Raw genomic sequence first — 20,371 nt, forward strand, 5'->3', positions numbered from 1 at the left:
AGGCCTTGGACTTTGGCAGCACTGAGGTGAGGTGGGAGTGAGCCCAGCCCTCTTGCTTGCCTAAGAGCCTGAAAACTCAGGCCAGGACAACTGAATAATGCAAGGCCAGGGGTGCCAATGACCTCCACAGGTGGCTGAAAGTCTGTGTGCAACTCCTGACCCTGGCAAAGTTGAACTATTAATGGCTAACTGTTGACCAGAAGCCTTACTGATAACATATAAAGTCCATTAACACATATTTTCTATATGCATTTACTCTATTCTTACAATAATACATTTTTCTTAAAATTTTTAGTATTTCTAGGCTACTCAGTTTACCCGTTAAGTTTTTGCAAATTGTAAATCTCCAAAATGTTTTCCAATGTATTTATGGGAAAAAAATTGATATATCAGTGGACCTATGCAGTTCAAGCCTGTGTTGTTCACGGTCAAGTGTACCCGGATGAGGAATGTGCAAATAAGCAATTGTGAATGGAGAACCACACAGAGGCACCAAGGATCCTGGTGGAGAAATCCTACCTTTTGGGTAGCAGCTGGCTGACACCCTGGAGACACAGCGGTTTGGCCTAAGATCTCGAGACTTTATCACAGCGTATCAGGCTAATTATGGCCTCTCAACGATGGCACATCTGGCTCCATGGCAAACATACAAGAGATGCCAGCAATGCTAAGAAACCTCTGTGGAAAGTACCCTCAAACCCACTGATCTTGAAAAGAGGAGAAAAAAGAGGCTTCATGTTGAAGACAGAACTGCAAACACAAATGCAACGGCTTTGCCTACAGACATCACAGTGGAGGCATTTATACCACTTCTGTCTATCTTGGCACGATTATGAGATCATCAGACAGACTTTGTGGTCAAGTTTTACAAAGATGTTACAAAATGTTACAGCAGATGGGCTCTGCAGTTGTTTGAAGAGGGAATCTGGATTGTGCAATAATGCTTTTGGGTGAAGGTGAAATTAGAAGCTAGAAATCACATACTGAGGTAGCTAAGGAGGCATCAGAAAGCAAGAGGCACAAGCAGCACAGGCAGGAGTTGGCCCTGTAATAAATGCAGCTGGACTGTCCTTGTGGGGGAGTAGTCATCACTGAAGTGTTTCATCCTGTGGATTTTGAGGATGGCCCACTGGTGCTAATCAAGGTCAGAGAAAACCTTGGAGGAGAATGTTCAAAGTTTGGGCAAATCAGGAAGTGCCTTCTCTTTGACAGACACCCAGATGTCTTGAGGAAGCTATCTGTGCACTCAAGCCTTCGATGGAAGGTGGCGTGGTGGCCATCGAATCCCTGTCTCAACATGGCCTAGGACTAAGATGGCCAGGATGAGAAGACCCCAGGAAGAAAGAAGGAACGGCTGAGAAGGGAAATCTTTCTACAGTGTCCCAAGGCCAATGGACGTGGTCAGTGTTCAACTTCCATCTTGGCTCCAAAAGTCGAGCCTTTCTCGGGTAAGGCATTTCCAGAGCACCCGAGCACATCCAGGGTGAAAGCTCAAGAAGCTACCACTAACATGACATGGGAAGAATCTACACGTGGAAAGATATTTGAAGAATGAGGAGATGGGGGAGATTTTGAAGATGCTTCTGAAAAAGATGCTAAAGAACATGGTCCCAAAAGAGTCTGAAGAAGGCAGGTCCAAAAGTCTGATGAGAACAGTCTCAAAAGAGCCTCAAAAAAAGACCCTGAAGGGAATGGCTTTCAAAATAGTCCGAAGGTGACCCTGAAAAGGAATCTGAAGATGAAGATGCCCTAGAAAGAGAATCTGAAGATCGCTGTGAAGAGGAGTTTGAGGAGGGCTCCAAAAAAACCCCCAACCCAACCCAAACAAACAAAAAACTAGAAGAAAACAGTGTTGAAAAAAAGAGGAAGGAACACCCTGAAGGCTGAGCATCCAGGGATGGTGGCTCTGAGGGAGTGCTTGGTGGGGAAGGCTGTGGAGATTCAGAGGAAGAGGAAGGAGATGCACACGGAGACGTGTGTGACGGTGCACCAGCGGGAAAATGGGAGGAAGGGAAGGTGGATGGGAAAGGGTTTAGAGGTGCTGAGGAAGAGAAGGAGGCAGCAAAGCAGGGGACAGGGTGCTCAAGGATGAGGGAGCCAGCACGAGGGAGTGTGATGAGGAGCCGGGGGGCAGCTGAGTGGCCAGCCCAACGAGGGGATGGTGGGTGGCACCAGGGACGCTAAGGAAGCAGGGCCCCTGTGCCCAGGAAGGGGCTCCATCCTCGGAAGTGATGACGATAAGGAGGAGAAGCAGATTTAATCTCTTAAACCTGCTTTTAGGGAGACCCTTCCGCTACCCATGCCTCTGCCCCAAGGTAATTACTAGTAGAGCCACTCAAACACATGTGCAGGGAGGGGGAAGCCATGGGAGCGATGCTGGGAGATTTTCCTGGTAAGCCCTCCCCCCCCCCCAATGATTTTACATGCACGTTAACCAGCTGTTCACTGAAAACTTCACAGCCATCATGCATGCAAGTAAAAAAAGAAAGAGAGAGAGAGATGGAAGAAATAAAGTCCAAACACGGCACTAAAGCACTAGCTAGGAAAGATTAAACCTTTCTATGAAAAACCAGAAATTCCCGAGTTATGAAATAAGGCAAAAGAAAAAAAAAACTATGCACGCCAGGAGAGCTGTTTGAACACAAGATTACCCACGAAGGTTGAACACAGGGAGGTGGAAAGACATCAGAGGAGCCAAGCGAGCCTGGGTGAATGATACTGTCAGTGGGAGGAGGATTCGGTGTAAGCAGCGACGGCTGACAGGCTGGGTCTGGGGCTGGGACGCTCGGTCCCACCTGACATCAAACGTATCCAGTTCGCTTTGTTGTAATTTCATTTTATTACAGGGTCATCTCCTCTTTGCCGGTGCCTGCAGCTCCCGCGACGCGGACGCGGCACGAAGGGTCACTGCCCGAAGTACCAAGGCGGCGAGCAGTCGATGGGCTCCTCCTCCCAGATGGTTCTCAGCCTCTGCGCCCAGGATGTCACCATGGCCTTCCTTTCTTCCTCAGAAGCAATCTCAGGGGCAAAACTGATCTGCGGGGCGAGGACTTTAAATCCACAGAAGTGCAGCGCCCCATGCTGTGGCCGCAAAGACAGCAGAGAACCCGGTCAGAAGCCGCATCCTTTACATGTCGTTCAGTTAGAGGATTAAAAGGGGGGGGAAATGGCCCGGAAATAAGCCTTCCAAAAATAAGAGCACAACTTGACTGCTGCTACCAGGTAACTGAAGACAACTGAACTGCCCTATAACCTCATGACATGGGCCCTTACGAGTGAGGCGAGGAACTCTGGGCAGCTGGAAATTTCAGATCCTGAGATTAATCTGTAATCTTCGCATCTGACTCAGGCAGTACTCCTTACGGTTTTGAATGCTTAGGTGAATCATGGTACATTCATACGACGGATTATTCTGGGATGCTATGACATTATTCTAGCTATCGTGTATATATCCATGTATGGTGTTTTGAGATGTGTTGACTAAATATAATAAGAAAAATGAAGCAGTGTTTGTGGTATACCATTTATGTAAAAACATACACATAATAACCCTAAAAATAAAATACAGGCATATAAAAATATGTATGGGCCACGAAGAAATACATCCAATTATTAAAAGTCATTATTTTTAAGGGGGGAATTAAGAGGACTTTCCGTTTTTATATTTTATAGCCTTACTCTTTTTTAATAATATGTACTTCTGAAAACTGAAAAAAAAAAATGCAAAGCTGTTTTAAAAACAAGAAGAATTTAAGTGTGGCTAACAAGCCCTAAGACACTAGCTGAGCTGTGGAGAAGGAGGTCGAGGCCTATAAGTTGCCACTGTCTTCAGCGGAGCGTCCCTGAATGGGATCACCATCCCGTCTCCTTTCAAAGAAGACAATGTTTTTCCAGAAACCTCAATCTCCCCTCTCTGCACTCCTCCCCTTAAAACCCACAGCTTTGCCCAGGCTTGCCCTACCGGGGGCAAGTCAGTGGGGCGAGAGGCCCACAGGTCATGATCTCCATTTTTAAAGCAAGGTCACAACTGCTGAATGTGTCACCTCCTCCTCCCTGGACAAACGTGCCTTCATGACAATCCCAGAAGAAGGGTTTACATCTCAGTTTCTAGGTGCCCAGGATGTGGCCGCCTGACTGGAGCCCGCTCCTGGGCCTTCAGCAGGGGTGCCTGAACGGGGGACACCCCGGCCTGCTGGCATATGCCCTGCCCCCCGCCCCCCCTCCAGGGACGGCCCAGGGAGTGCAGAGGCAAGATGTTATCCCCCGAGAGCCCCGGGAGCCTGGAGAGGGGTGTGGGCCCTGGGGACAGGCACGGCCTCCGGGGGTTGGTGGGCGTGAGGCCATCGGGAACGCTGGCTCTGGGGGCCTCCTGCCAGGGCACTGCCAGGGCACTGCCACGGGGTGCGGACGGCCTCCCTGTGCTCAGTGCACACGTGGGGTGACTCGGGGCGACTCGATTTGCTGCAGGGCAGATGTCAGCTAAGCGGGTTCGGCTGAGCTTCCACCCAGGAGATTCAAAGGCTGTCACCGTAATAAATACAAGTTTTCCCTGTTGGCCAACTTCTTGGGTGCTAAGGAAGAAATTTAAAAGGGCAAAATGTTCTAACTGCTTGTGCTCGGGGGGAGTCACAATGGTCTCAGTTTCAGGCTTGTTTTGGACCTGGGGAGCGGCAGGGGCCTGGAGGGGGGGGGGGGAGCGCGGGTACCTGGAGAGGCCACAGGAAGTACCGAAAGTCCCCGCTGACGCCGCTCCTCGAGTACATCTCGGCTGTGCCCCCCGTGGTTAACGAGATGAGGGCCAGTTTACCCTGTGGAGGAGAGAGCAGACGCGTTTGCGCGGCCTCCGGGGGAGACGAACAGACGGGACGCCGGCACGAAGGTGCAGCACGCCCAGGACGGAGGTCCGAGGTCAGTTCCCTCGGGAGCGACAGGCGGTAACCAAGCCCAGCTACAGGTGGCGGCCACAGGGGACGGACTGGAGCGAGCGGCCCCAGGGCTCTGATGCGCCCCGGCCTGGAGCACGGCGGGCTGGTGATGCCTGGTGTGGACAGGTGGGGCCCAGGTGGGGCCCAGGTGCTGGCTGCGGGGGCTGCCGTGAGGCTGAGGGGGGCCCTGGCACCCAGGACCACTCCCTCGGTGGTGGCATGACTTCACCATCCACGACGGACCTTGTGACCCTACAGTTTCCTTACATGCACTTATCTCCTGAGGCTTTCCGAATTTAAAATATTATTTATTTTAGTAAGAAATGATCTGAGTAAGAAATCCATAGCTACTGTGCACTGCGCACCCCCCGGGTTCCGTGCAATCCTCGCCCTGCAACACGAGTGTCACATTATCCTGTGTGTCGAGGGAGGGATGTGAGGCCGAGAGGCGAGGCGGCAGCCCGCGGCTCAGTTCCGCGTCACGGAGCAGATGCCCTCTCCCGAGGGGCCCGCCGCGGCCCTCCTGCGGCACCAGGCCAGGCTTCCTCGGCCAGGTGGGTGACTAGTTGTGGATGCATCTATATTCCTCGCTAGACAAAAGCCCCATGACCTTAGAAACCACACTTTTCTTGCCCAAGTACACCATAGTTGGTGTTCAATCGGTATTCTGTTTACAAATAAGCAAACTAGAAACATGACCTGATGGGATGCCCCCCCCACCCCCCAGTACACAGTGATCCGTACCTTGAGGAAACCGGAATCGTAGAATCCTGGGATGTCAAAGGCGAACCCCTGGCACAGCACCCTGTCCATCCAGCCCTTCAGGATCGCCGGCATGCTGAACCAGTAGAGCGGGAACTGGGGACACATACCAAGGAGAAACAGGTGCTGCGGGCTGCTCAGGTTTCAATCCCACCGTTGAATCCTTCCGGGTGGCTGGGCAGGTGAGGACAAGCGGAGGGCAGCACAGGACTGGGCATTTCCTCCCTTTCACCCTGAGACAGGCAGTGTGGTGGGGCCGGGCAGGGCAGCGCTGACAATGGTCCTGGGCGCCGTTCCGGGTGGCTCTGTGTCCCCCTCTCTGACGGCCCCTCGGGCTGGTCCTGGAGCGGGTGGGAGGCCCTAGGACACTGGCCTAGCCGGGGACGTTGGCTCTGTGGCTACAGTGCCTGGGACGGATCCGATCAAGGGGCGCAAGATGAAGGGCGCAGCAGAGTTTGCCCCGTCCGTGCCCGGGGTACCTGCCGTCTGGAGTCAGCCTGAGGGAAGTTCTGAGAAGCTCTGGATTTCTGACACAGACCAAGGCCTTACCCTTGGATTCCATACCCCAGCAGTACGATCTACCTAATGTCCACCCTGGCCCCCATAGAAGCCCTAACACTACGTCCCCGAATCATCCTGAATGACGGGAGACAAACACATAATAACCCGTGACCAGCAGAAGGAAGCCCGTGTTTCAGGTGCTTTTGCTATAAACCTAACAAAGGACTTGGCAGGGACGTTCAGGCGACACAGCCCGCTGCTGTGTGATGCGGGCGAATCACTCGACCTCTCTGTGCCTCCTTTTCCTGGTCTGCAAATAGGGCTTAGGACCAGCTACTAGGTGACGGCATCGTGGGGAGGATTTAAGGCCGCGATGCAGAGCTTGGGAGCGAGCGGATGCGCAGCCGGGGAAGGGGACCAGTCACTGAGCAGCGCTGACCAGTGACATTTTCCTTGCTATTGTGCGGGAGGAACCGCACAACAGAATAGACGGACCGTGCAGGCGCTCTGGGCAAAGCACCAGGAAAAGCGGAAAAAGCAGAGGAAAAAGCCGTGGAATGGAGCAGGGAGAAAGAAAGGCCACTTCGAAAGAACAGGCCTCGGCGGCCCTCGCTGCCAGCTCGAGTGGGCGCCCCGCGGCCCGACCGGGAGGGGCGAGGACCGGCGGCCGAGGATGGCTCTGCGGGGCCGGGGCCGGGGCAGCCTCCGGGGCAGCCGCGCACCGCATGCGGCCACGTGGGAACCGGCTGGGGAACCGGTTGCTCCCGCCGCATCGGCAGCTCCGGGCCGGGGCCCAAGAGGCCGGAGAGGCCCGGCGCCAGCGACGATGGAGAGGCAGCGGCAGCAGAGGTGGCGAGGCGCTCCCTCCTCCCGGCCCGGAGCCTCAGGTTACGAAAGGTCCGTGGACTCTGCCTCTGGCCACGTGGGTCCCCCCGCAAACTGGTCACACGCTCGCCCCCCGGCACGTGGTGGTCCTGGTCCCTCACCCACGCCGTGCCCTTACACAGCGCTGGAAACACACGATCTGGACCAATCGGACCCACCCCCGGGGCTCCGGATGCGCAGACTGCAGGCCCTGGGGTCAGGGGGCGAGGACAGAGGCGGCATGCGGGGAGCGGCGGGTGACAAGCAGACGGGGAGCGCAGGGCTGACCAAGCCTCGGTTCCAAGGCCCCTGAAGCCCAGCTGGTCGTCCTCGAGTCCCAGGAGACCCAGGTGCCCATGGCCCTTAGAACAAATTCCTTTCTCCTAGTCGACTCGGATTTCTGTCCACCCGACACCTTCCAAAACGCACGTGTTTGTTCTGCTGCCAGGCTCAGGGCTGGCTCGCGGGCACACGCGGGTCTGGCTGTGCGGGGAGCAGCCTGCAGGAGCTAGGCCCAGGGAAGCAGTCCCGGCCTGCGGCGATTTGTGAATGACACAGAGGCAACCAGGGCCAGGAAGGACACAAAAGAAGATTTTCCTCGCCCTGATCAGGATATTTAGGGAACGACTTGCATTTGGCCCAAATTACCTGCATAAATGCTCGTGTGGGCAAACCTGGTTTTCATGCAGCCTCTGCCTGTGTGGGGTAGGGATCAGACGGGAATGAAGGCAGTTCCACTTGCCTGATGCAGAGGTTTTTGGAGAGCGGGGCTAAAGGGGAATTCCCCACTATTTACCCGGGTGTCGGGATTTTTATTTTATTTTTTAAAGATTTTATTTATTTATTCATGAGAGACACCGAGAGAGAAGCAGAGACACAGGCAGAGGGAGAAGCAGGCTCCATGCAGGGAGCCAGATGCAGGACTCGATCCCAGGACTGCGGGGTCACGCCCTGGGCTGAAGGCGGCGCTAAACCACTGAGCCACCCAGGCTGCCTGGTGTCAGGATTTTGAATGAACAATACTGGCCACGTGGATCTCTTTACCCAACTAGACATAAATAAGTGTGCAAATGTGCTAATATTAATGCCATTTCTAGAAGTGTGAAACTCAGTCATTGAAAAGAGCTTGTACAGAGAATGAATCTAATTCATTATAATAATCAGGGGAAAAACAAACCTGAAATATCACTAGATCAGCCTCCTGAACCTTTTTCTGTTCATCGGTTATGTCACTGGCCAGAGACCTCTTCTTAAAGGCTTCATATGCTTCCATCCCGTAATTGAAGAGTTCGGGATTAGAGAGAGCACCTGGAGAAGAACAGGCCAAATGTTCTCGCTCTCACAGACGCCCCCACAGCCCGTCCTGGCCGATCCCACTGGCATCGCCGTTACCTGGACTCCCCAAAGCAAGTCGCCAGATAGTCACTGAGAGCCCGCTCAGAGTTGGGCTTTGGGTCAGGCTATGGAAATCAAGAGGGGAAGCTACTGTCCTTACCTTCAAGGGACTCAACATCCAATAAGAGTAGATAAATACCCAAGTGATTAACATAGGAAACAAGAGTTAGCAAGCCCAGTCTGACGTTATGGCCAGATAAGCCTCCCAGCTTACAATCACGCTGGCTCTGCTTGGTTGGGTTAGCGAAGAGCTTTGTAAACCAGGCTTTGAAGATGGAGCAGGAGTTTACCAGGCAGCCTGGAGCCCCGGGGGGTAGAGACAGGACGTTCTGGGCCTAAGGCACAGAGAAGGCAGGGTGTCCGACAACCCGGCCAGCCCAGGAAAGGGCCACCAGAGGCACCCCTGGGGAAGCGGGTGAGGGGCCAGAAGGGCTGCAGGTGATGAGGGCAGAGATGCACCAGGTCTTGTTAGCCTCGTTAAGGAGCATGAACTTTTCCTGCATGTGAGGAGCCAGATGGCTCATGCAGGGAAAGTAAATAAATGCTCTGAATTGAGTTTGGACGAGCTCATTGTAGCAGCAGTGATTCAAGAGCAAGCTTGGTGGGCAGCCGCAGTCAGGCGGCAGCGGTGGGCCGTGGGAGGACGGGTCTCGGCTAGAGCCTACAGCACTGCCCAGGGCAGCTGGAACGAAAGAGATTTCGAGCTACGCCTTCAGTTGGGATCTTGTCAACCAGAAGGATTCATCAAAGGCATTAATCAGCATTAATTCGGGCTTACCGTTCGCACGAGGACCTCCTACCTATCAGGTGCTGTGCTCCACACACATTGCCTTTTCTATCTTTCCAGTCACCGGTAAGTGGAATTCCCAGTCTACCAAAGAGGAAACCGAGACTTGAGAGAGGCTGGTGGCTAGTTCAATGCCACCGAGGTCTCAGTGGCGGCAGGACGAGGTGGGACAATGAGGCCCATGTGAAGCACTCTGCCACACGGGGTCTGGAGAGGAGCAGACAAAGCCCCAACCGTGTGGAGGAGAACCAAGAGAACGGAATCCATGGTCTTTCAATAGAGTCATAATTTAGAAATATGTCCGTGTTCTTTGCTTCTTTTTTCATCTTCCCGTGTTTGATTTTCATTCAAAGAGCATCTACTGAGTCTGTCCTCAGTATAAGGTTCTGTGGTGACAGGAAACCCCAAGAGGGTAACTGCTGTAGGCAAAAGGTCATGTTCTCTCAGGCAGGTTCCAGGTGGGGTTTTAGCTACTCACAACATGTGGAACCTACAGCAGAGCCTGGGGGTGGTTCTGGTAATGGTAAATAGAGATGATAAAATGTGCGTAGGCCAACTGTATTCTAGGTAAATTTAAAAAGTAAATCTCAAAGTAAAGGTATCCAAGTATCAGAGGAAAATAAGAATACTTTTATAAGTGTGGGTTTTGGGTGGCCTTTCTAAGCAAGACAACGAAACCCAGAGCCATAGAAGAAAGACTGGCACATGGCTTGAAATAAAAGTTGGGAACAACGTAAATACAAAGCAGCAGGGGAACTGGCAAGTAAGTCATATTACGTATGATGGAGCGCTGTGCAATCATTAAAAAGACTTCCAAGGCTCTAAGTGAATAAGGCAAGTCCCATGACGTGGCACCATTTACGTCTGTACCTGTAGAGTTTTGAAACTATAATTTATGTGGATATTTAATGTAAGATCCACAGTAATAATCTACACCAAAAGGTTAAATTAATTTGTCTCTTTGGACGATGGAGTACAGGTGAAAAGGGGCTTGTACTGCTTACCCTACGTTCACATTGTTCGCTGTATTTTAAAATATTTTTTACAATAAGCTTGTATTACTTTATCCACTTAAAAACCAGTGGCTCCTTAACATAATAGTCTGTTTTCCTAGTCCTTGCTCTGTTGTTAAGTGAAAATTGTTGACTGATTTATTAAAACAAAAGAAAGACACGAACACACGGGATGTTAGCTATTACCATCAATACTAAATATTAAATCTTCAGATAGCATTACTACAATTACAAAGAGAAGGAAATTAAAGGTATTAAATACTGGAAAAGCTGAGGTGAAATTGTCATTATTTGCAGATGATTCGGCTGCATTATCAGGAAGGCCCCAGAGAATCAGCTGAAATCTACTACGAACAGTGAGAAAATTAGTCGTGGCTGGATACACACACGCACGCACACGCGCACACATACACACATGCACACAGGCAAACAGAGTAACCCTCTTGACTTAGAGAAACAAAACCAATTAACAAGAATCATGCAAGATCTGCATGAAGAAAACTTGTAAAGAGAGCTGCAGGGTTGTAAAAGAATATGTGAGCAAACGAAAAGCCATACTATTCTCCTGGATAAGATCACTATAATAAAAATTCATCTGTAAATTTAATGGAATCTCAATAAAAATATCATCTGGTTACTTTTTAAATCTGGGAAGTTAATTCAAAAGATTTTATAGAAAAGTAAAATAAAACTAGCTAGAAAAAATAGAAAATAAGGCAAACTAGGTGACCTAGTTCTATCAGATATTGTAGCATTTGCCAAAATAATTAGAGCCACGTGATACTGAATCCATGAGCCAATAGGAAAAACAACAACAACAACAACAAAATACAAAGTATAGGACAGGATCAAATGTACCTGAGAATTTAAATCACAATGAAGGTGGCATTTTAAATGAGAGGCTGGATCATATAATAAATGGTGACGAGACAACTCAGTAGACGCTTAGAAAAAATACTGGAATCATACCTCACATCATATACCAAAATAAACTTTAAGTAGACAAAATATTTTTTAAAAATATTTTGAAATTTGTCATATTGAATATGTCAAAAACTAGGCAAAACTATCAATACTTTGAAATTTATCATATTTGAAATAGGTCAAATACTAGGCAAAACTATCAAATTAAAAAAATCTTAGAATGTAGATAAGCGTGACACAAAATCTAGAAGTCATGGAAGAAAAAGACTGATCAAAAGCCAACTAGGTAAATAAAATCCTGCATGGAAAAAAAAAATCAAACACCATAAGCAAAGTCAAAATAAAAGAAAACATAAATTTGGTAAAAATGTATTCACAATTCATACCCCACACTAGAAACCAACTTTTTAATATATAAAGAGCTCTTTAAAACCAATAAGAGATGTAAGAGAAGAATAAACAAGGGATATAGACAGACAATTCCCAGGAAAGAAAATATTAAATATTTTATTAAAATACTAATATAAATATTTATAAGTATAATACAAAATATTAATATAAATGAAAAGCTAAAAGCATTTAGCTTTTCAAAAAGAATACTTAAGAAAATGCCTTCAAAACATCATGTAAAAAATCCAGTCAAGAAACGGGCAGAAGGGATCCCTGGGTGGCGCAGCGGTTTAGCGCCTGCCTTTGGCCCAGGGCGCAATCCTGGAGATCTGGGATGGAATCCCACATCGGGCTCCCAGTGCATGGAGCCTGCTTCTCCCTCTGCCTATGTCTCTGCCTCTCTCTCTCTCTCTGTGTGACTATCCTAAATAAATAAAAATTTAAAAAAAAAGAAAGAAATGGGCAGAAGACATGAACAGACATTTCTCCAACAACATCCAGACGGCCAACAGACACATGAGAAAATGCTCCACATCACTGGCCATCAGGGAAATACAAATCAAAACCACGATGAGATCCCACCCGACACCAGTGAGAACGGCTAAAGTTAATAAGACAGGAAACAACAGACGTTGGAAGAGAAAGGGGAACCCTCTCACCCTGTTGCTGGGAATGCAAGCTGGTGCAGCCACTCTGGAGGACAGTGTGGAGGTTCCTCAAAGAGTTAAAAATAGAGCTGCCCTACGTCCCAGCAATTGTGCAAGTGGTTATTTACCCCAAAGATACAGATATAATGATCCGAAGGGGCACCTGCACCCCAATGTTTATAGCAGCAATGTCCACAATACCCAAACTATTGCAAGAGCCCAGATGTCCATCAACAGATGACTGGATAAAGAAGATGTGGTATAAGGAATATTACCCAGACATCAAAAAGAATGAAATCTTGCCATTTGCAACAATGCGGATGGAGCTAGAGAGTATTATGCTGAGTGAAATAAGTCAGTCAGAGAAAGATACCATATGATGGCACTATGTAGAATTTAAGAAACAAAACAGATGAACATAAGGGAAGGGAAGGAAAAATAAAATAAGATAAAAACAGAGAAGGAAACAAACCAGAAGAGGCTCTTAACTCTAGGAAACAGACTGAGGGTCGCTGGAGGGGAGGTAGGTGGGGGATGGGGTACCTGGGTGATGGGCATGAAGGAGGGCACGTGATGTAATGAGCACTGGGTGTTGTATGCAATCGATGGATCACTAAACTCTACCTCCGAAACTAGTAATCAAAAAAAAAGAAAAAAACAGCAAAAAACCCCATTATATCGTATACCTTAAATATATATAACTTTTGTCAGTTATGTCTCAATGCAGCTGGAAAACAAAGAAAATGCGTCTTATATAAACACAAAGGCAGTATAGCTCTCTTACAATAAGAGGAAGGCAAATCAAAACTATCCTGGGAGACCATTTTTCCCTTGACAGTCTGGCAATGATCAAAAATCGGTAATGCAGAGGAAATGAGCACTTGTGAACATCACTGGTGCCAAGTGTAAACTGGTACATTTACCATTTGATATTATCTATGAAAATCAAGAATGCACCTTCCCTCTGGCAGCAATTCCACCTCTAGGTGACATCTGTATACGTAGGAAAATGTGTGTGGCTATGATTCTTCCTTGCGGCGCTGTTTGTGACAGGGAAAGATCAGGAATGCCCTGGAATGTCCATCAGTAGGGGCCACCTCACCTAGGACACTTCCACACAATGAATACTCTGATAGTAAAAACGGATGCAACGTGCAAAACAACCGGTAAAGCCTGCTACCACTCTGAACAAACAAAGGGGACAGGCGATGGAGGATATGCCCACAAATGCTTTGCACAGCACAGATGTCTCTGGAGGAACAGAGACAAGTGAGCATCCTGGTGACCTGGGGGGCAGACACTGGGTGGCTGGGGACAGGGATGGGAAAAAGACTTGCCATGTGGACTCTTTCTGCTTCAGAACTGGGTACTATGCACCATGGTTAGTTTTTTCAAAACATTTTTTCCATGAAACACCTAGAAAGAAGAAAGTTAAAAAAACAAAAACTGTTCACCCCGTGACTCACCTATGACATCCTTCCTCGTGGCCCTCGGCTCAAAGTCCATGGCATACAGATCGGAAACGGTGATGGTGCAGCCCTGCCTGCTGAGCTCATCCACCGCCACTTTCTTCAAGGATCCATTGAAAGACTTGGGTTCTTGGTGTGCATAGACAATGAGGACTTTCTTGCCTGAATCAGAAAAGAAATGATTCTCTTTTTTTTTTTTTTTTTTTTTGAGAAATGACTCTCTTAAAGAACAATTCCTCTTTGTCAAAATTCCACGAAGACTAAGATAACAATGAAACATGTAGGCACATCATAGGCTCAAGCTAAGAAACACCAACCTCTTTTATGGGTGATAGTTTTTAAAATAATGAATGTTTTATAAAATCCAATTATAGCTCACCATCGCCTGGGTTTACTAATATACAAACATAAAATGAGTCAAATTATGATTCCTCAAAAATAACACCACGAATTTCCTTAAAAGCCCAAGCTATTGTGGGTCTTCCCCATCAGAGGTTTTGGCTCTGTTGACGAACACCAAAATTGAAAGTCACCACAACTAATCTCTCCTGCTAACCCTACTTCAGCAGGCACCAGCTACGGACACACAGCTCTGTTTCCTCCTCCAGGCCCACTGAGATGGGACACGTCAACAACGTAGGGAAAACAGACCCTAATCCCAGGGGGAGGCAGGGCCCAGATGGAGCCCTGCTTTGGGTGGCAAGGCTGATGACAGAGATTCTAAGAACGGTCCTGTCTTACGGGTCCTGGCTGTGTCATGAACACCAACAGCCTGTGAAGCAGGATTTCCCCTCACTCGGGTGAGATTACGTACTGACTGGTTTCTCCTGGGAGGCGGCGTTGGTTTCTGTTCACATTTGCCCTTGGTAATGTCGAAGGCTAAAACGCTTGGACTCTTGATTTAAAATTTTTCATTTTAGGCCCATGGGTGGAAATACAAATGGTACTTTGAAGCATACAGTTTTGGGCACTCACATGGGTGTAAAGGTTGGATTCTATGGGTTAGGTTAATGGTTAACATTTTCATTTTAACTCCTCAGACTCATCAGTTACACAGGAACTCTACCGACGGATATAAATGAAACATCTCCATCGATGGTTCTCAATGGGGGCCGTGTTGCCTGTCTGGGGGGACGGTCCCCAGTGTCTGGAGACACTCTGGGTTTTCACAACTAGGAAGAGGGCGCTCCTGGCATCCAGTAGACAGATACCGGACGTGCTACTAAACATCCTACAATGCACAAGATGGCACCACCAAAGGATTACTGGCCCAAGATGTCAGTAGTGCTGAGGTTAAGAAACCCTAATCTACACCACACTGTGTCAAACAAGGTGCATTTTTACATTCTGAAATGAAAGGATTTTTATGTCATGTATTGTTGAAAGAAAAAAAAGGTGCAGAATGGAGTGTGTGTGTGAGTGTGTGTGTGTGTGTGTGTGTGTGTGTGTGTGGTGTTGAGCAGGGAAAAAATTAAAAATTGAGTCATACTGAATTTTAAAACCATGGTTACTATTGGGGTTCATTCGCTCAATAAACATTTACCGAGCATGACTATAGTCTGGGTATCGTTCCAGGGACCAGAGGCAGAGCAAAAACAAGAGGAGCGTGGCCGTCACTTTTGGGGAACTTCTATTCTGATGGGGTTGAAATGGACAATAAAATGACTAAGAAAATATAAAACAAGGTAACTCCAAACAGCATCTCCTGTTAAAAACAAAACAAGTTTTATACATTTCGGTGTTGTCTGGGTTTTTATTACATACTTAATTTCTAATCAAAATTTTTACTTAGAAAAGTTTATCTCCCTGTACAGCTAATAGTCACCTGCCATGTCCTAAGAAGAGGGATTCTCCGCCTCTGACTACTACCAAAGGGAGGGTCTGCTGTTGCTCCTGGGCACAGAAGGATCGAGCGTGGCGAGCTGCAGGCTTTCAACGTGGTCGATCACCTCGGCGACCCCAACAATCTGGAAGAGAAAACAAACACCTGAACACTTGAGGGAAGCGTGGAGATGTGGTGCGGTCAATGTACCAACGCCAGGCCTCATGAAGGACAGGTGGACGTGATTGAAAAAAAGCTTTCTCAAGAGGGACAAGGAACCACCTGGAGACTTTAAGTCTCAGAGGACAAATTACACAAGGTGCCAAAACCAAGACTTTTTTTTTTTTTTTGAGAGGACTAGAACCTTCCATGAAGGTAGCCAAAATGAAGGGGTTCTAGAAAATGAGATATGATAAGAAGCAGGAAGATGCCTCTGTGCCCTTCCTCCCTCTCCCACATTCCCCCTCCCCCAAATAATCAACACAGCTGAACAAAGGTCAGGAGCATTGGCAAAAACTCGTAGTTACCATGTCTCCTGCAGTGTGCACAGTCCCAGGATGACTGCGAGAGCGAGACAGACGGGCGTACATATGGTGGTGCACATAATTAGGCCCTGGGGGGGACCCCTGGGTGGCTCAGCAGTTTAGCACCGCCTTCAGCCCAGGGTGTGATCCTGGAGACCCGGGATCGAGTCCCGCATCGGGCTCCCTGCATGGAGCCTGCTTCTCCCTCTACCTGTGTCTCTGCCTCTCTCTCAATCTGTGTCTCTCATGAATAAGTAAATAAAATCTTTAAAAAAAAAAAAAAAAAGGCCCTGGAAAAACGTGAATTCTCTCAAGAGGCCCTCAAGGCCAAGAGAGGCCTGGCTCCCCCCCTCCTGGCTCATCAACGCCAGGAGACATGAGAGGCCCCTTACCCCCGCTGCCTGTGCCAGGAAGGGCACCCCTAGAGCCCGTGGTGGTGGAGATGCTGCACCCCGCTGTGCCAGGCCGCTTCTTTCTCAGAGACAAAGGCCGAGGGAGATGGGGCTCCTCATGGCCGGGCTGGGGTCCGGGCCAGGCTCAGCAGCTGCCACCAGCCCAGGCCCGCAGGGAGGCGGCCAACAGACGGACAGTGCCAGAGCACCGTGGCTCCTCAAAGGGGAGTTCAAATCCTTGCTCAATTGCTCAAGTGGACTCCTGCCCCAACAGTTCCGACTCCACCTCTGGCTACCCAGCACCCCCTCTTGTTTTTTTTGCAAACGGTCCCTTCATTCATTCATTCATTCATTCATTCATTCATGTAGCTACAACATTTCCCAGCCTTCCACTCAGAGCTGAAGCAGCAGCCACTGTGTGGGTTCCTGGGGTGCATCCCTGGAGGGGGAGACCGGGGGTGAGGGGGGCATTCCAGCCCCTGCCACTGGCCTGCATCCGAGCTGCACTGTGGAAGGTGGCTGGGGTTCAGTCACCTGGGGGTAGAGGCTCTGGATGAAGAATGGCGGAGCAGAAATATGAGAGCAACTGGATTCCTGATGCTTTCTTGGAGCCAAGATGGTTCTGAATTGGCAACCTTCAGACCTCTTGGTAGAGGAGAGCAACCTCTGAATCGGGTTTACGCAGTTGGGAGTCGACTTTCCATTCACAGCAGTGAGTGGGACACAACTCAGTCTGTGCAGTCACTCAGCTGGGTCACCAGCCAGCCGGCCAGCGACTGCACTAGGTGGGGAGGCTGAGACCCGGGGCAGTAAGACCAGGGAGAAAGGAACATTCTACTCTGGCTGGGGCTGGTGGAGGTGGGGCACACAAAACCAGCAGGCAGAGAAGGCAACCAGAACCTTCTAGATAGTGATGAGTGCTAATAATGCTAAGTAATCGTGACCGTGACAAGACAACAAAGTACTTTTGTGACTAAAATGGCAGAGGTGCATTTGCTATTTTACATAAGACAGTCCAGGAAATTATCTCCGGGAATAGGGAGGTGAAGGATGATATGGACCTAGTTGGGCAAGGATCAGAGGTTCAGGCAGAGGGAACAGCAAGTGAGGAGCCTGAGAGAGGGACTGGCCTGGAATGGTCAAGAAAGCCTGTTTGACTGGTCTGTGGTTCCAAAAGAAGAAAGAAAGAAGGAGAAAGAAGAAGAAGAAAGAAGAAGAAGAAGGGTGGGGTCTGTGGGACAGGGGCAAGGATTTTATGATTTTATGCCAGTCCTAAGTGCGCACAAGCAGGGGGAGCGGCAGGCAGAGGGAGAGCCACTGGAGCATCTTCAGTGGGAGAATGATAGGCTCTGATTACTTTTTAAAAGGTTATGAACGTCACTGCAGGCTCAAGGAACACCGTAACCCAAGATTCCATTTTGGTTTGCAGAAAATGCTTTAATTTTAATGCCCATGACAAGGATGCATTTTTCTTGTAGGCCCAGGCCCCACCATTCCCTGTTGTTTTGCTTGGATCAGTTTACATATTTACATCACACCCTTGGCCACCTGGTGTTTGAGTTTGTGACTCCCATCTTGTCCATTCTTCTATTTGTAGAGTAAGAAACGGGCCCAAGAAATGAGCGACTTGTCCAAAATCAGAAAAAAGACTCCAAACCAGGCTCTTTTACTAGATGCTTGGTGCCCTTCACTCCTGCCTCACCTTCCTTAACAGGCTCCCCTGCACAGCAGCAGTTTTCTTTGTTAGAAAGGAGGCGCTTACCTGGCTCAATGAAAAAAGGAGCCATGTGGTGTATAAAAATTAATAAAGGGAGATCTCACTTACAATGGAGTCAGGACACCTGCAGGGAACCTGTCACCACACTTTCCCTCACAGCTTAACCCACTTCCTACACAGGAAGATATTCATTTCACAACCCCAGGAGGAGGAAGAAAGATTTTCTTGCCCAGTTTTCAGTCAGGGAAAAACCACCAGAAACCATCACCACCCTGAACTCTTTTTTCCTCTAACGGACTCAACAGATCTTTGTTCCAAGCAGCCCTTCCCAACTTCCTCCTTTTTCTTTATAAAGTAATGTTCTTCTTCTTTGTTCTCCAGACTGATCTATGGTTTGCCATTGTTTGCATGTTCCAAATTACAATTCCTCTGTTCTTTCTGAATAAACTCATTTTTTAAAGGTTTTATTTATTTATTCATGAAAGACACACAGAGAGAGGCAGAGACACAGGCAGAGGGAGAAGCAGGCTCCCTGTGGGGAGCGGGATGTGGGACTCGATCCCAGGACCCCAGGGTCACACCTTGAGCCCAAGGCAGACGCTCAACCACTGAGCCACCCAGGTGCCCTGAATAAACTCATTTCACTGGTTAAAAACAAACAAACAAAAAAACTGGCTCTCTTTTTTAGGTCAACAGGTTCCTAAACTACATGTACCACAGCAAATGGGCTCTGATGTTTTCTAATGTATATTATTTCATCTTAATCAGCACCCAGAAGCTGATTTTGAAATGTTTTCAGTTGATTTCTATGAAAGTTAATAAAAGGAAAGGTCATTTAGAAAGGAGTCGGAGGCCAGCAGGAGTCTCTCTCACACCCCATCACTGGATCAACCATAAACCCAAGAGGGAGATGCACCTTGCACATAGATACTACACTTAACTGTCCCAGCCAGGAAAGAAAGGTTTGCTCCTGCCCCAGCAACAGTCCAGCCAATGGGAGGCGGTCACACTCAGCCAATGAGAAGCCACTATACTTGGAACTCTGGATTGACTCTAATGGACTTTTTGGTTATAACAGCCTTCCCAACCTCCCCTCTCCCACGATTCCTCCCTTTTCTTCTGGGGATTTTCCTACGGCTTTAGCTAAGCTTCTGTCCCAGATTTTATTCCTCCGCAATTCCCAAATAAACCCATTTTTGCTCCTAACATAACTGTCACTTTTACTAAGGTTAACGTTTCCTGCGCCTCTTTCCCTGTAGCCAGGCTCCGGAGCCGGCCACTCCAACAGCGAGGTACCATCTCACTAGGCACGCATGCCCATTTGTGACCACTTCTCTTCTGGGCACCTGAGTTATTTCTATTTTCCCCTCAATTATAAATAGCACTGCTGGCCGGTGTATCCTTTAATACATATTCTTTTTGTTGTTTTGTTTTTTTAAGATTTTATTTGACAGCGCACCAGCAGGGGGAACGGCCAGCAGAGGGAGAGGGAGAAATAGACTCCGCTGAGCAGGGAGCCCTATGGGGGACTCGATCCCAGGACCTGAGATCATGACCTGAGCTGGAGGCAGACGCCCAACCACTGAGCCACCCAGGGGCCCCCACATCCCTTCTCCTGTACTTCTTTGGCGAATATCCTCAGAAAGACAAAAGGCTGGAGATGGTTTTTCTAGGCTCTGCTACCGACTGCCACGAACCCAGCACAGCCCAGGCCGGCGCCCCGCGGGCCTAATGACGACACCCCCGTCCACACTGCCCCCGGGCTGCCCTGCCTCGTCGGTAGCCCAGGGTCCTCCCAGCACGGCGCTCCTGGGGCAGCGGGCCCGCTACCGCACCGGCCACGCGGTAGGTAAGAGCTCAGTCCAAGGCCGGGGCCCAACGGGGAATGGCCCGCGGGGCGCTCGGCGGCGTCCGGGAAGGGCCGCTCCTCAACCCCGCACCCCGGCGAGCGAGGCACTCACCCCGCGGGCAGCGGCAGGACCCAGCCCGCAGCCCTGCAGACCGCAGCTCCCGGAGTCCGCGCCGGGTTCCCGCCCCGCGGGGCGCCGCGCACCTTCAGCCGCCGGGCGGAGGCCGCGACTGCGCTCTGGGCGGCCGGGCCGCGTGGACCCGAGCTGCCCCCAAAGGCCCCGAGCCCCGCCCACGGCCCGGGCCCGCCCCCGCCCGCCCCCGCCCGCCCCCGCCTGGGCCGTCCTGACCTTGCCCCGCCCCGCGTCCCTGCGCCCTGCGCCCGGCCCCC

At 49.5% G+C, this 20,371-nt stretch overlaps 1 protein-coding gene across 1 annotated transcript; it reads right to left on the reverse strand.

Annotated features, from left to right (window-relative positions):
• Nucleotides 1-238: 238 nt before the first annotated feature.
• On the reverse strand, nt 239-20,273 carry NQO2 (N-ribosyldihydronicotinamide:quinone dehydrogenase 2). Its single transcript, XM_025982618.2, has 7 exons — nt 20,094-20,273; nt 15,503-15,644; nt 13,675-13,839; nt 8,230-8,360; nt 5,670-5,783; nt 4,707-4,808; nt 239-3,081 (listed from the first exon to the last, which is right to left on the reverse strand). Exons 2-7 carry the CDS (start codon nt 15,507-15,509, stop codon nt 2,905-2,907), a joined length of 696 nt encoding a protein of 231 aa, XP_025838403.1. The 5' UTR covers nt 15,510-15,644; nt 20,094-20,273; the 3' UTR covers nt 239-2,904.
• Nucleotides 20,274-20,371: the final 98 nt, after the last annotated feature.

This window comes from Vulpes vulpes, chromosome 12, assembly GCF_048418805.1.
Source record: "Vulpes vulpes isolate BD-2025 chromosome 12, VulVul3, whole genome shotgun sequence".
In the NCBI taxonomy this organism is placed as follows: Eukaryota; Metazoa; Chordata; class Mammalia; order Carnivora; family Canidae; genus Vulpes; species Vulpes vulpes.

Coding starts and splice junctions, on each gene's coding strand:
- NQO2 (XM_025982618.2), bottom strand. Junction 4,809..5,669: donor ACGATTCCGGTTTCCTCAAG/GTACGGATCACT, acceptor TCTCCTCCACAG/GGTAAACTGGCCCTCATCTC. Junction 3,082..4,706: donor ACTTCCTGTGGCCTCTCCAG/GTACCCGCGCTC, acceptor TTGCGGCCACAG/CATGGGGCGCTGCACTTCTG.